This window comes from Pan paniscus, chromosome 4 (assembly GCF_029289425.2).
Source record: "Pan paniscus chromosome 4, NHGRI_mPanPan1-v2.0_pri, whole genome shotgun sequence".
In the NCBI taxonomy this organism is placed as follows: domain Eukaryota; kingdom Metazoa; phylum Chordata; class Mammalia; order Primates; family Hominidae; genus Pan; species Pan paniscus.
In genome coordinates, this window is record NC_073253.2 from 167,453,718 (window position 1) to 167,467,710 (window position 13,993).

The 13,993-nt window shown below is 45.2% G+C and overlaps 1 protein-coding gene across 1 annotated transcript in view; it reads right to left on the reverse strand.

Moving 5' to 3' along the window:
* Window positions 1-12,487: 12,487 nt before the first annotated feature.
* Window positions 12,488-13,993, reverse strand: part of SH3PXD2B (SH3 and PX domains 2B) — a 129,716-nt gene continuing 128,210 nt past the window's right edge. Inside the window, exon 13 of the mRNA XM_034960967.4 lies at window positions 12,488-13,151. Coding sequence (XP_034816858.1) covers window positions 13,047-13,151 — 105 coding nt within the window. The 3' untranslated portion in view covers window positions 12,488-13,046. The remainder of the gene's footprint in view (window positions 13,152-13,993) is intronic.

The window sequence follows — 13,993 nt, forward strand, 5'->3', positions numbered from 1 at the left end:
GGTTCTCACTGTGGAGGAAGGGAGATGTAAGGATGGGGTAGGGCCAGGAAGTACTTGGTGGGAGAGAGCGCAAAGTCCCAGGCAAGAGGTGTGGACACATGGAGGGGTGAAAAACTGGGACCAATAATAAATAGTTCAACCTACCACAGGTGGCCAATGTGAATACATGGTAGCTATTTAGAAAAATATTTGTTAAATTACAGCAAGCCAGGAATCTAAGTTAGTAGGGATGAAAATATTGCTTTTGGCTCTGAAAGGGCAATGTCTCAGCTAACAAGTAGCAAAGAGAGAGGCTGATTCCCCCAGCCTGCCTAATTATTGAGGCATCATCTCTACTTACTGAAAAACCACGGCAAGGAGGCTGTCCAAGTTCAAGTGCCTGATTTGATCTTTCCATGGGAGGAGCAAGCTCAGGGAGATGACAAAGAACAGATAGATGCATATGATGGAATTCCACATTGTTCATTTATGCTGGGGAAATTAACCACCCACTCAGTCCTGGTCACAGGGTCTCCCTTCTGATGTGGCAGCTGGGACCTTTCAAGACACCCAAGTATGGTTTTTTTTTTGTTTTTTTTTTTTTTGAGGTGGAGTCTTGCTCTGTCACCCAGGCTGGAGTGCAGTGGTGTGATCTCGGCTCGCTGCAACCTCCACCTCCCAGGTTCAAGTGATTCTCCTGCCTCAGCCTCCTGAGTACCTGGGATTACAGGCGCCCACCACCACGCCCGGCTAATTTTTGTATTTTTAGTAGAGACAGGGTTTCGCCATGTTGGCCAGGCTGGTCTCAAACTCCTGACCTCAAGTGATCAGCCAGCCTCGGCCTCTCAAAGTGCTGGGATTACAGGCGTGACCCACCGCGCCTGGCCCCAGCTATAGTTTAGACGGTTGCTGGTTAAGCAAATAATTCGAGCAGATGGAATTGGATCTTCCTAAGGAATGTTCCTATTATCTTGTGACTTTTCTTTCTCTAGTCTACAAATAAGAAGATAAACTTTTCTCTGGATAACTGGAAAGAATCCTAGAAATCAGAGTATTGTGCCCTTTGAAAAATATTGAAGAGACTCTACAAAGTCTTGCTCTTCAACACAGTTTTTTGGACTCCATACAGAACACTCTGCATTACGACCAGACAATGGACTTATTGCCACGGTGGAATAAAGGTTAGATTTTAATCTGTGTAGTTTGTGCCTGCCCAGTATTCGTTCATTCTTCCTCCAGTAGTGATGGCCAGAATTCCCTCTGAAGAGCCAGTTCCTCCCATCTATGACTCTTAGTCCATCTGATTCTGGTGGAGCCCACTTCTTCCCCACTCCAGCGTGGTCCCAAGTCTCAGACTCAAGCCAATCAATGCATCCCAAACCCAGGATTGCTCTAGGATGGTCATATGATTCAACTAAGCTAAGAAGAGGCAGATCCAGGACTTTAAAAAACAAACAATAAACTCCTGAAACAACTCCCCAAATAACCAATAAATTGTTAATTTTTTTTTTTTTTTTTTGAGACGGAGTCTCACTCTGTTGCCTAGACTGGAGTGCAGTGGCATGATCTTGGCTTACTCCAACCTCTGTTTCTCGGGTCCAAGCAATTCTCCTGCCTCAGCCTCCCGAGTAGCTGGGATTACAGGCACCTGCCACCACACCCAGCTAATTTTTGTATTTTTAGTAGAGACAGGGTTTCACCATGTTGGCCAGGCTGGCCTTAAACTCCTGACCTTAAGTGATCCACCTGCCTCGGCCTCCAAAGTGCTGGGATGACAGGTATGAGCCACCGCGCCCGGCCAACCAATTGTTTAGAAGAGTCTTTTCTTCTGCCCATGAATTTTGGAGGAAGTAAACTTGCAGCTGCTTGGAGTCCCTAAAAGGGAAAAAATTGGGGCTGCTCTCCAGTTGGCGAGAGCCTACGCAAGCGGGACACTAACATAGAGGAAAATACAGCTGAGAAAGAGGAAGAATCCAACCCCTGAGAAATAATCTGAGCCAAATCCAGCAATGCTTGAATCTACCCCGTGGAATTTTCAGTTTCGTAAGTCAGTAGTTTTAAATTTTATTTCCTGTAAGTCTCAGTTGAGTTTCTCTCACTTGAGGGTAGGAAAGGTTTTATTTATCTTTGTCTCCCAAGTACCCAGTGTTAACTCCTAAGGAAGCATCCTTGTGTGCCATATTAAAAGACTTAGGGCTGGGCGAGGTGGCTCACTCCTGTAATCCCAGCACTGGAGGCTGAGGCAGGCGAATCACTTGAGGTCAGGAGTTTGAGACCAGGCTGTCCAACATGGTGAAACCTTGTCTCTATTAAAGATACAAAAATTAGCTGGGTGTGGTGTCAGGTGCCTGTAATCCCTTTTACTCGGAAGGCTTAGACGAGAGAATCGCTTGAACCCCGGGAGGCAGAGGTTGCGGTGAACCAAGATCGCGCTACTGCACTCCAGCCTGGGGGACAGAGTGAGATGCCATCTCAAAAAAAAAAAAAAAAAAAAAAAAAAAAGGCTTAGGCTTGATCCCCGGCAAGTGAGGAGTAACTGAGGGGCTGTAAGCAGCAAAGCTATATGAAGCGTTTCATGCATCGGAGCTATGGGTGGGTAGACCTTTCAAAAGCAAGCAGTGGCGTGAACCTGCGAAGCGGAGCTTGCAGTGAGCCGAGATCGCGTCACTGCACTCCAGCCTGGGCGACAGAGCAAGACTCCATCTCGGAAAAAAAAAAAAAAAAAAAAAAGCCAAGCAGTGGCAGACATGAAATCTTTACGTCATAGCCCCACCCAGCTGAAATTACACACCCTCTGACAACAGGAGGCCAGGGCCCAAACTGAGTTGTACACTCCCTGTACAGGTATGTAAGAGATAGGGCTTCTGTTCTCCCCATTCCTCCCTCTCACCATACCTGGACTGCTTTTGGAAGGAAACTTCTAGGGGTCCATGAGGCAGGCCTGCACACATTCCAAGCAGGCAGTAAAGCGCATTTCATTCTGCATGGTGTCATCAGGCATTCGTTAAAGGAATATATGACCTGTGGGTGATTAAAATCGAATGAAAACAGGCATTCTCAGAGTGACTTCCAGAATCCAGGCAGGAGAGCACTGTTAAATGTCTGGAAATTATTGTACAGTTAAAGCACCCACACTCCCTTCTCTCCCAGACAACCCTGGGTCAGAATTGATCTTCCCTGTCTTTGTTCTTCTACTGTGCTCATAATCTCTCAAGTGCAACACGGATCGTGATATTGTCAGAGGTGTGTGAACCAGAACAACTCTGTCTTGAATAGGGGCTGAGTAAAGTGAGGCTAAGACCTGCTGGGCTTCATTCTCAGACTGTTAAGGCATCCTGAGTCACAGGATGAGATAGGAGGTCAGCACAAACACAGGTCATAAAGACCTTGCTGATAAAACAGGTTGCAGTGAAGAAGCCGGCAAAAACCCACCAAAACCAAGAAGGCCACGAGAGTGATCTCTGGTCATCCTCACTACTACACTCCCATCAGCATCATGACAGATTACAAATGCCATGGCAATGTCAGGGAGTTACCCTATATGGTCTAAAAATGGGAGGCATGAATAATCCACTCCTTGTTTAGCATATCATCAGGGAATAGCCATAAAAATGGGCAAACAGCAGCCCTCAGGGCTGCTCTGTCTATAGCCATTCGTTCATTCCTTTACTTTCCTAATAAACTTGCTTTCACTCTACTCTGTGGACTTTCCCTGAATTCTTTCTTGCGTGAGATCCGAGAACCCTCTCTTGGGGACCGAGACCCCTCTCTTGGGGACCGAGACCCCTTTCCGGTAACAGCATGACTGTAAAGTGGAGTTGCTTTGTCTATATTCCCTTCTAGAGGTGAACCTTGAGGGCAGGGACAGTCTTACTCATCTTTATGGTCCCCTGCACACCCCCACAATGCCCTTAATACCCAGTTGTTCAATGGACTTGGTGAAATTTGTAATCTCTAAATAGGCCTTGTGAAACCAAACTACATATGGCCTGAGAAGGATTCTGTACGTCTTTATTTGAGTCTTTGTGGACAAACTGCAACCTAACTTAGTAAGTAGACAAGATTGAAAACCTAACTTAGGAGTATGCGCCTGTAACAATAGCTGAGTCCTGGCCAATCCCAGTGGCCATCATTCAACCACTCATACACTGCTGAGTGTTCAAACTGTGTTCAAATAAGGCAAACGCCAACCTGTAACCAATCTGGCTGTTTCTGTACCTCACTTCTGATTTCTGTATGTCGCTTCCCTTTTTTTGTCTACAAATTTGTTCTGACCATGAGGCATCCCTGGAGTCTCTCTGAATCTGCTGTGATTCTGGGGCTGCCCGATTGGTGAATTGTTTTTTGCTCAATTAAACTCTCTTAAATTTAATTCTGCTCAAGTTTTTCCTTTAACAGCCTGACTTTATTTTATTTTATATATATATATATATATTTTTTTTTTTTTTGAGGTGGAGTTTTGCTTTAGTTGCCCAGGCTGGAGTGCAATGGCGCCATCTCGGCTCACCGCAACCTCCGCCTCCCGAGTTCACGCGATTCTCCAGCCTCAGCCTCCTGAGCAGCTGGGATTACAGGCATACGCCACCATGCCTGGCTGATTTAGTATTTTTAGTAGAGATGGGGTTTCTCCATGTTGGTCAGGCTGGTCTCAAACTCCCAACCTCAGGTGATCTGCCCACCTCGGCCTCCCAAAGAGTTGGGATTATAGGCACAAGCCACTGTGCCCGGCAACAGCCTGGTTTAAAAAAAAAAAAATTGGGCCGGGCATGGTGGCTCATGCCTGTAATCCCAGCACTTTGGGAGGCTGAGGCGGGTGGACCACGAGGTCAGGAGATCGAGACCATCCTGGATAACACGGTGAAACTCCGTCTCTACTAAAAATACAAAAAAAAAATAGCCGGGCGTGGTAGCGGGCGCCTGTAGTCCCAGCTACTCGGGAGGCTGAGGGAGGAGAATGGCGTGAACCCGGGAGGCGGAGCTTGCAGTGAGCCGAGATCGCGCCACTGCACTCCAGCCTGGGTGACAGAGTGAGACTCCGTCTCAAAAAAAAAAAAAAAAAAAAAAAATTGAAAATAAACATGCTCCCTGAATCCATATGTTTATTAAGACTCTTTTGTGGCCAGTGACAGAAACTTAACCCAGTCACTTAAGAAAATCGCTGGTTCATTGATTCACCTTCAGGCACAGCTGGATGCAGAGTTTCAAACAGTGTCACCTACACTCTATTTTTGTTCTGCTTTCCTTTGTATTAGGCTTTGTTCTCCTGCAAGCTCTGCGCTTGAGATGACCAATATGGTTACTAGCATCTGTTGGCTAAATTCAGCCAGCTTGGCAAGTACAGTAGAAAAGAGCTCCCCAAGGTCAGGCGCGGTGGCTCACAGCTGTAATCCCAGCACTTTGGGAGGCGGAGTGGGGGAGAGGTGGTGGATCACCTGAGGTCAGGAATTCGAGACCAGTCTGGCCAACATGGTGAAACCCCGTCTCTACTAAAAATACAAAAAATTAACCGGTCGTGATGTCTCACGCCTGTAATCCCAGCTACTTGGGAGGCTGAGGCAGAAGAATTGGGTGAACCCAGGAGGCAGAGGTTGCAGTGAGCCGAGATCGTGCATTGCACTCCAGCCTGGGCAATAAGAGTGAAACTCCGTCTCAAAAAAAAAAAAAGAGCTCCTCTTCCTCAGAATCTCCAGCAAAGGTCTAAGGATCAAGCCTCATTGGTTTGGCTTGGGTCATCTGTCCATGACTGAGCCACGTGTTGTAGCCAGGAGACTGGGCTGTACTGGTTGGCGAGGTCTGGTTCACATGCCCATTCTTGGACCAAGGAGTGAGGCTAGCCCCATCTAAATCACATGGATTGAGAGTAGAGGGAAAAGAGGTTCCTCAAAGGAAAATGAGGGCAATACTACCTGAAGAAAGGAAAATAGATTACGGGTGGCTAAAATCACAAATGTCCACCATATATAAGTATTTGATAATTCATGTGTGTGTCTGTCTGTGTATATATATGCAGACATGTAATTAATATATGTAAGCAAAAGCTAATTATATACAACGAATTTTATTAAAATTATGTCAATAACAGTGATAATGATAGGCTACTATCAACTGAAGTTTACTTCAGTGCTAGCACTTTCTAGCTACTTTACATCCATTAACTCATGTAATCCTTATACTACCCCATGAGGCAGGTGCTACTATGTTCTCACGTTAAGGGCAAAAATTTAGATCTGCCGAAACTCAAATTGGTTACCATATTACATTGTCTCACATTTAGAAAACATAAATCAGAAGTGTACTAGGGACTGGGCGTGGTGGCTCACAACTGTAATCCCAGCACTTTGTGAGGCCGAGGTGGACAGATCACCTAAGGTCAGGAGTTCGAGACCAGCTTGGCCAACGTGGTGAAACCCTGTCTCTACTAAAAATACAAAAATTAGCTGGGCATGGTGGCGGGTGCCTGTATTCCCAGCTGTTAGAGAGGCTGAGGCAGGAGAATTGCTTGAACCCAGGAGGCGGAGGTTGCAGTGAGTTGAGATCTTGCCACTGCACTCCAGCCTGGGAGATAAGAGCAAAATTCCAGCTATAAAAAAAAAAAAAAGAAATGTACTAGGGTATTTGATAATTTTCTTCCCCTCCTACTACCCTACTGGGTGGACTCATTCATGCAGCAAATACCAAGCATTATAATGTGTTAAGTCTTCTATCAGGTACTCCGGAGACAGAAAAGTAACATGAGATACCTGCCTGGAGGGTTCCAGTCTGGTGGGGTAGACAGACACATAAACACAGGATTACAGGGCAGTGTGGTAAGTTTTACAGCAACAGTCTCTTTTTAAAAAATGTTTAAATTAAAACAAAATTTTTTTTTGAGACAGAGTCTCGCTCTGTTGCCCATGCTAGAGTGCAGTGGCACGATCTCGGCTCACTGAAACCTCAGCCTCCTGGATTCAAGTGATTTTCCTACCTCAGCCTCTCAAGTAGCTGGGATTACAGGTGTCCACCACCACGCCTGGCTAAGTTTTGTATTTTTTTTAGTAGAGACGGGATTTCGCCATGTTGGCCAGGCTGGTCTTGAACTCCTGACCTTGTGATCCGCCCACCCTGGCCTCCCAAAGTGCTGGGATTACAGGCATGAGCCACCGTGCCCGTCCTATAGCAACAGTCTCTATGTGGAATTCTCCCTTTTGTTTCCCTTCCACACAAAATGTTCAAAAACATCTTACTGTAATTCAGTAGTGTTATGAAAAGAAGATAAAAGAATTTCAGTTGAAATAAAAAATTATTTCTGCCATAGACTTCATTGAGCATTATTAAATCCAGAAAAGGGTGATCAAATGGGGTGGTTCTGTTTAGATTTCACTTCGCAATTATGAAAATGTACTTAATTCTCCCTGGCTGCCAGCTTCTAAGTACCGTGTCCACTTATTCACATTTCCCATCATGTCTGTGTTCTGGTTAAATAGTCCTGGGTCCTCTAGACCTAACAAAAGTATTAAAATTAATCCAGTGATTTTAAAGTGTGGGAAAGGTGATTTGGGTGATTTTAAAGTGTGGGAAAGGTGAAATGACACCGGGTTACAATGTGCAAGTTATTACCATTTACAGTAGTCTTGCCATTATTTTGTTTTATTAAAACAAAAAATTATAAAGTCTTAGTCTAGTGTTAGCTTGTCTTTAACATCTCCTTAAAACATGCTCATCTCTCTAGAGAGAACAGGCCTCAGAGTCAGAACTTTTTAAATAGGCAGCTATACTTAGCTGGAACTCAATGATACCATTTCACTTTCATTTTACTTACTTTTACAGCTACCTTCTAATTATGGAACACTATAAAAGTTTTCCAATTATTTTCACAGATATAAAGCTTGCTTTTAAAGAAACATATTTACCTTTTGAGTTAATCTATTTAACAGGAAATATTAAGTAAATGCTGGTAAAGTTTGGCTGTGGATACAGCAATATTTGCGATGGTGCTGCTCAACCAGCTCCCGTTTGGGAAACAGTGTCCTCATCTACTGGGTCCCATAGTTTTGGCCTTTCAGGCAGCTTTTCACAACCTTCACACCCAGCCAGATTTTCCTTTTTGCTCTGTACCCCTTGGACATTTCGTGCCAATGTTCTCATAACTCTCCCCAGAGTCCCCCGTGGCTATTAGTAGGCGTCTTCCTGGCTAGACTGTGGACTTCTCTTATTCATTTCTTCAACTTGCCAGAAACAGGCCTGGCCCAGAGTGGGTTCCAGAAATAGGTTAGTTGTTCTTGTGTTCTTGTTCGTGAAGATGGAGGTTTCACGGTTGTCCAGACAGTCTCTAGACTCAGTTTCCTTATTCTGTTTGTTTTTTTGTTTGAGATAGAATTTCACTGTTTTTGCCCAGGCTGGAGTGCAATGGTGTGATCTCGGATCACTGCAACCTCCGCCTCCCAGGTTCAAGTGATTCTCCTTCCTCAGCCTCCCGCGTAGCTGGGATTACAGGTGCGTGCCACCATACCTGGCTAATTTTGTATTTTTAGTAGAGATGGGGTTTCACCATGTTGGCCAGGCTGGTCTCAAACTCCATAGCTCACTGCAGCCTGGAACTCCTGGCCTCAAGTGATCCACCCGCCTCACCCTCCCTAAGTGCTGGGATTACAGGTGTGAGCCACTGTGCCTGGCCTATTTATTTTGAGATAGAATGTCCCTCTGTTGCCCACGCTGGAGTGCAGTGGCACGATCTCAGCTCACTCCAACTTCTGCCTCCTGGGCTCAAATGATCCTCCCCAGCTTCCCAAGTAGCTGGGACTACAAGTATGCACCACCAGGCCCAGCTAATTTTTGTATCTTTTGTAGAGATGGGGTTTCACCATGTTGCACAGTGTCAAACTCTTGGGCTCAAGCCAGTATTTGCTTTTACAAACAAATGTTTTTATTTTATTTATTTATTTTTTGAGACGGAGTCTTGCTCTGTCACCCAGGCTGGAGTGCAGTGGCGCGATCTCAGCTCACTGCAAGCTCCGCCTTGGGTTCACGTCATTCTCCTGCCTCAACCTCCCAAGTAGCTGGGACGACAGGCGCCCGCCACCATGCCTGACTAATTTTGTTTTTGTATTTTTAGCAGAGACGGGGTTTCACCGTGTTAGCCAGGATGGTCTCAATCTCCTGACCTCGTGATCCGCCCACCTTGGCCTCCCAAAGTGCTGGGATTACAGGCGTGAGCCACCGCGTCCGGCCCAAACCCTTTTATTTTAAGTTCCGGAATACCCGTGCGGGACGTGCAGGTTTGTTACATAGGTTAACGTGTGTCATGGTGGTTTGCTGCACCTGTCAACCCATCACCTAGGTATTAAGCCCCGCATACATTAGCTATTTATCCTGATGCTCTCCCTCCCCTCCCCCCACTACAGGCCCCAGGGTGTGTTGTTCCCTTCCCTGTGTCCATCCAGGTGTTCTCATTGTTCAGTTCCCACTCATAAGTAATATGTAGTGACAAATAAACCCTTTCTTCCTTTACTTACAGCACTAGCAAAGAGTGGATTTGAGAGTTTCTCTCTTCCTGAGAATCTCTACAGCTGATTCCCCACAGGGCATCTGGTTTAGACTGATAATAAGCCCACAGAGTAGAGTACACCTGGAAAGAGAAAGTCTCCTAATTGCGTTTACCCTATTTGCCAGTGGCAGGACTTAATCACTTAATTTCTCAAACTTGACTTACTCAAGTTCCCTCAGGGGCCTGGGCCCTGGGGCCTGGCCTGATGCAGCCTGCTGCAGTCAACATTTCTTTCAAGTCTGAAGTTTTATCTTAAAACTTCAGGTGAGGTTTGAATTCTACTGCATAATATACTCTTGTTTGTTTTAATATGAAAATATCGAAAATAACTTACTGGTTAAATTGCTTAAATCTCTATTCCCCATTTTTTTTTCCTATTGCCAATTTTTGGGTAAAAATGAAGTTTTCCATGAGCAGCTTTAGGTATCTCTTAACACACTGCTGCTGTGTGCTCCTGGGAGCCAGCCCGGTGTGAAAGTGAGTCCCTGGGTGATCGCAGCAGTTTCTGAATGACTTCCAGAATACACACAAAGCTCTGGACACACTCCATGCATGGACAGGCTCCTACAGGAAGTGGGGAGGCTAGTGGCAAAGAGATTTTTCAACCAGAGAGCACCTGCCTATTCATCCCAGAGTCTGGCAGAGTTAAAGGAAAGTTTAGGATTAAACAGGACGACAGAGTTTCTCTCTCTCTTTTATTTCCCTGCCTTCCTCCCTATCTCTCTCCTTCCTTCCTTCCTCCCTCCCTCCTTTTCCTCCTTCCTTTCCTTCCTTCCTTCCCCTCCTCTTCCTTCTTCTTTCTTTTTTCTTTCTTTCTTTTTCTTTCTCTTTCTTTCTTTCTTTCTTTTTCTTTCTTTCTCTCTCTCTCTCTTCCTTCCTTCCTTTCTCTCTTCTTTCTTCTCTCTTCTTTCCCTCCCTCCCACCCTTCCTTTCTTCCTCTCTCCCTCTCTTTCTCTGTTTTTTAGAGATGGAACTTTGCTCTGTCACCCAGGCTGAAGTGCAGTGAAATGATCATAGCTCACTGCAGCCTGGCACTCCCGGACCCAAGCGATCCTCCCGCCTCAGTGCCCATTGATTACAGGCATGCACCATCACACCTGGCCCCATAGTGTTTCTTAAGTTGGATATAAAACTTCCCTATGAGAATAAATTTTTTAAAAAATGGAAAAAACCCTTCTCTATGAGAATGTTTAAATTCTGAGTTTCCATTTCAATGACATTTTAAAAAAGACAGATTGGTAAAAGCCCTGAATTCAACACTATGCAACGTATCCATGTAATAAAATTACACTTGTACCTCATACATTTATAAAAACAAAATAAGTAAAAGATGGATAGGTATATTCTGGAGAATCTGAACGTTGGCCCCAACAACTGATTTCTGCTGGCAAGTGAATCAGGGTCTCAGGCTATGACTTCAAATTTCATTAGCTAAGGAGAAAAGAATCAGGTCCAACTTCATACGTTAGTGATATATTTGTGCCAAATGAGTGTTGAATGTACCACGATATGCTGCTTTAACAAAGGTTTTCCCAGTATTTCCATTAGAGAAAAATGAGTCATCACAATACTCAGAATATATAGGCAGATTGATTCCAAAAAACCTACTCCAATGCGGTTGCCTCCATCCTGTCAGTGTGAGTGGAGATATAATTTCAGCAAAGCTGAAAAAAATCAGTGTATGTATGTGTGTGTGTATGTGTGTGTGTGTGTGTATGAATTAAAAATAAAAAGCACCATCAGGTCTCCTGTTAATGTTAAGGTAAACTCTGTTGGTTTTGTGTTTAACCTGTAAAAGTATTCTTTTTTTTTTTTTGAGACAGAGTCTTGCTCTATCTCTCAGGCTGGCGTGCAGTGGCGTCATCTCGGCTCACTGCAACCTCCGCCTTCCAGGTTTAAGGGATTCTCCTGCCTCAGCTTCCAAAGTAGCTGGGGATACAGGCATGCGCCACCACACCTGGATAATTTTTGTAGTTTTCGTAGAGAAGGGGTTTCATCATTTTGGCCAGGCTGGTTTCGAACTCCTGACCTCAGGCGATCCGCCCACCTCGGCCTCCCAAAGTGCTGGGACTACAGGCGTGAGCCACTGCAGCTGGCCCAGTATTCATTTTTTACTTGCATAGTAGCTACAAGGCAACATGTTTATGTCTGGCTTATGTATATAATATACATTAATTTAAAATCATTTAAGTCTAAACACTGGGAGTCTATAAGAATTTTGTTATCTTTAAGATGGGTGGGTACAAACTCAAATTTGAAAAACTGTTGTCTTAGTCCATTTTGTGTTGCTATAACAGAATACCACAGGCTGGGTAATTGATAAAGAATAGGGATTTATTTCTCACAGTTGTGGAGGCTCGGAAGTCCAAGGTCAAGGAGCCTGAATCTGGCGAGGGCCTTCTTGCTGTATCATCCTGTGGCAGAAGCAGAAGGGCAAGAGAGACACGTGCAAGAAAGGGAAGGATCCCTTATGTCTTGGTGCTGTCGTTGAGTGAATGAGTTCTCATGAGATCTAGTTGCTTAAAACTGTGTGGCACCTCCCACCCACTCTCTCTCTTGCTCCTGCTTTTGCTATGTGAGACACCTCCTCCCCCTTTGCCTTCTGCCATGATTGCAAGCTTCCTGAGGCCTTCCCAGAAGCTGAGCAGATGCCTGGCACCATGTTTCCTGTACAGCCTGCAGAACTGTGAGCCAATTAAACCTCTTTTCTTTATAAATTACCTAGTTTCACATATTCCTTTATAGCAATGCAAGAATAGCTTAACACAGTGGTCTAAAGAGACAATGGAATATTACTGAGCCTTAAAAAGGAAGGAAATTCTGACTCATGCTGCAAAATGGATGGACCTTGAGGACATTATGCTAAGGGAAATAAGCCAGTCACAAAAGGACATACATTTATATGAGGTACCTAGAGTAGTCAAACTTATAGAGCCAGAAAGTAAAATGGGCTGGGCGCCGTGGCTCACACCTGTAATCCCAGCATTTTGGGAAGCCGAGGCGGGTGAATCATCTGAAGTCAGGAGTTCGAGACCACCCTGGTCAACATGGTGAAACCTCATCTCTACTAAAAATACAAAATTCCTCAGGTGTGGGGGCTCATGCCTGTAATCCCAGCAACTTGGGAGGCTGAGACAGGAGAATCGCTTGAACCTGGGAGGTGGAGGTTGCAGTGAGCCGAGATCGTACCACTGCATTCCAGCCTGAGCAACAAGAGCGAAACTCCATCTCAAAAAAAAAAAAAAAAAAAAAAAAAAAAAGAAAGTAAAATGACGATTGCCAGGGAGCTGGGGGGAGAGGAGAGGAGAATTGTGGGGTTAGTGTTTAATGGGCACACAGTTTCATTTTGGGAAGATGAAAAAAGTCTGAAGATGGATGGTGGTGGTGGTTGTCCAACAATGTGTGCGTAACACTACTGAAGTATATACTAAAAATGACTGAAATGGTAAGTTTTGTATTACGCATATTTTGCCACGACAAAAAAAATACAGTAAAAGCAGTTTAGCAAATTCATGTTCACAGCAGCAAGGACATGACGTGGTTCTCACATCTCCATGGAAGCCCCCACGTGCTTCCCAAGTGCTGTCCGCATCTTGATTCTTCTAAGAGGGACTTCCACAGGGCTCTCCAAGTGAACATTCTTATGATCCTAGATGAATGCAGAGAGAAAAATCAGCAAATCTTCAGTTCTTTCCAAACGAAAGACTAACGTGGCCTGGGACTTTGTCTGTTTGTCTATAACAGCATACCGCAGACTGAGTAATTTATAAAGAACAGGGATTTATTTCTCACAGTTCTTGGGTCTAGGAAGACCACGATCAAGGCCTCGGCATGTGGTGATGGCCTTCTCGCTGGGTCCTCACGTGGTGAAAGGCGGAAGGGCAAATGGGGGATGATCGCTGTGTCCTGGCAGGGCAGAAGAGCAGCTGAAACACACTTCCTCTGTCAAGCCCCTTTACGAGGGCAACTAATTCCATTCATGAGGGAGGGGCCCTCCTGGCCTAGTCACTGCTTAAAGGCCCTGCCTGGTTTTTTGTTTTGTTTTGTTTTGTTTTGTTTTGTTTTGTTTTGAGACAGCGTTTCGCTGTTGTTGCCCAGGCTGGAGTGCAAGTGCAATGACACGATCTCCGCTCACCGCAACCTCCACCTCCTGGTTTCAAGCGATTCTCCTGCCTCAGCCTCCCTAGTAGCTGGGATTACAGGCATATGCCGCCAGGCCTGGCTAATTTTGTATTTGTAGTAAAGACAGGGTTTCTCCATGTTGGTCAGGCTGGTCTCGAGCTCCCGACCTCAGGTGATCCGCCTGCCTCAGCCTCCCGAAGTGTTGGGATTACAGGCGTGAGCCACCGCGCCTGGCTGGCGGCCCTGCCTCTTAATACTTAAAGGCCAATGTCACATTGGCAACATCTGAATTTAGGAGGGGACACATTTGAACCATAGCGGCCTGGTTACTCCGCTGAGGATAGTAACTAACATGCACCACCCAACCCA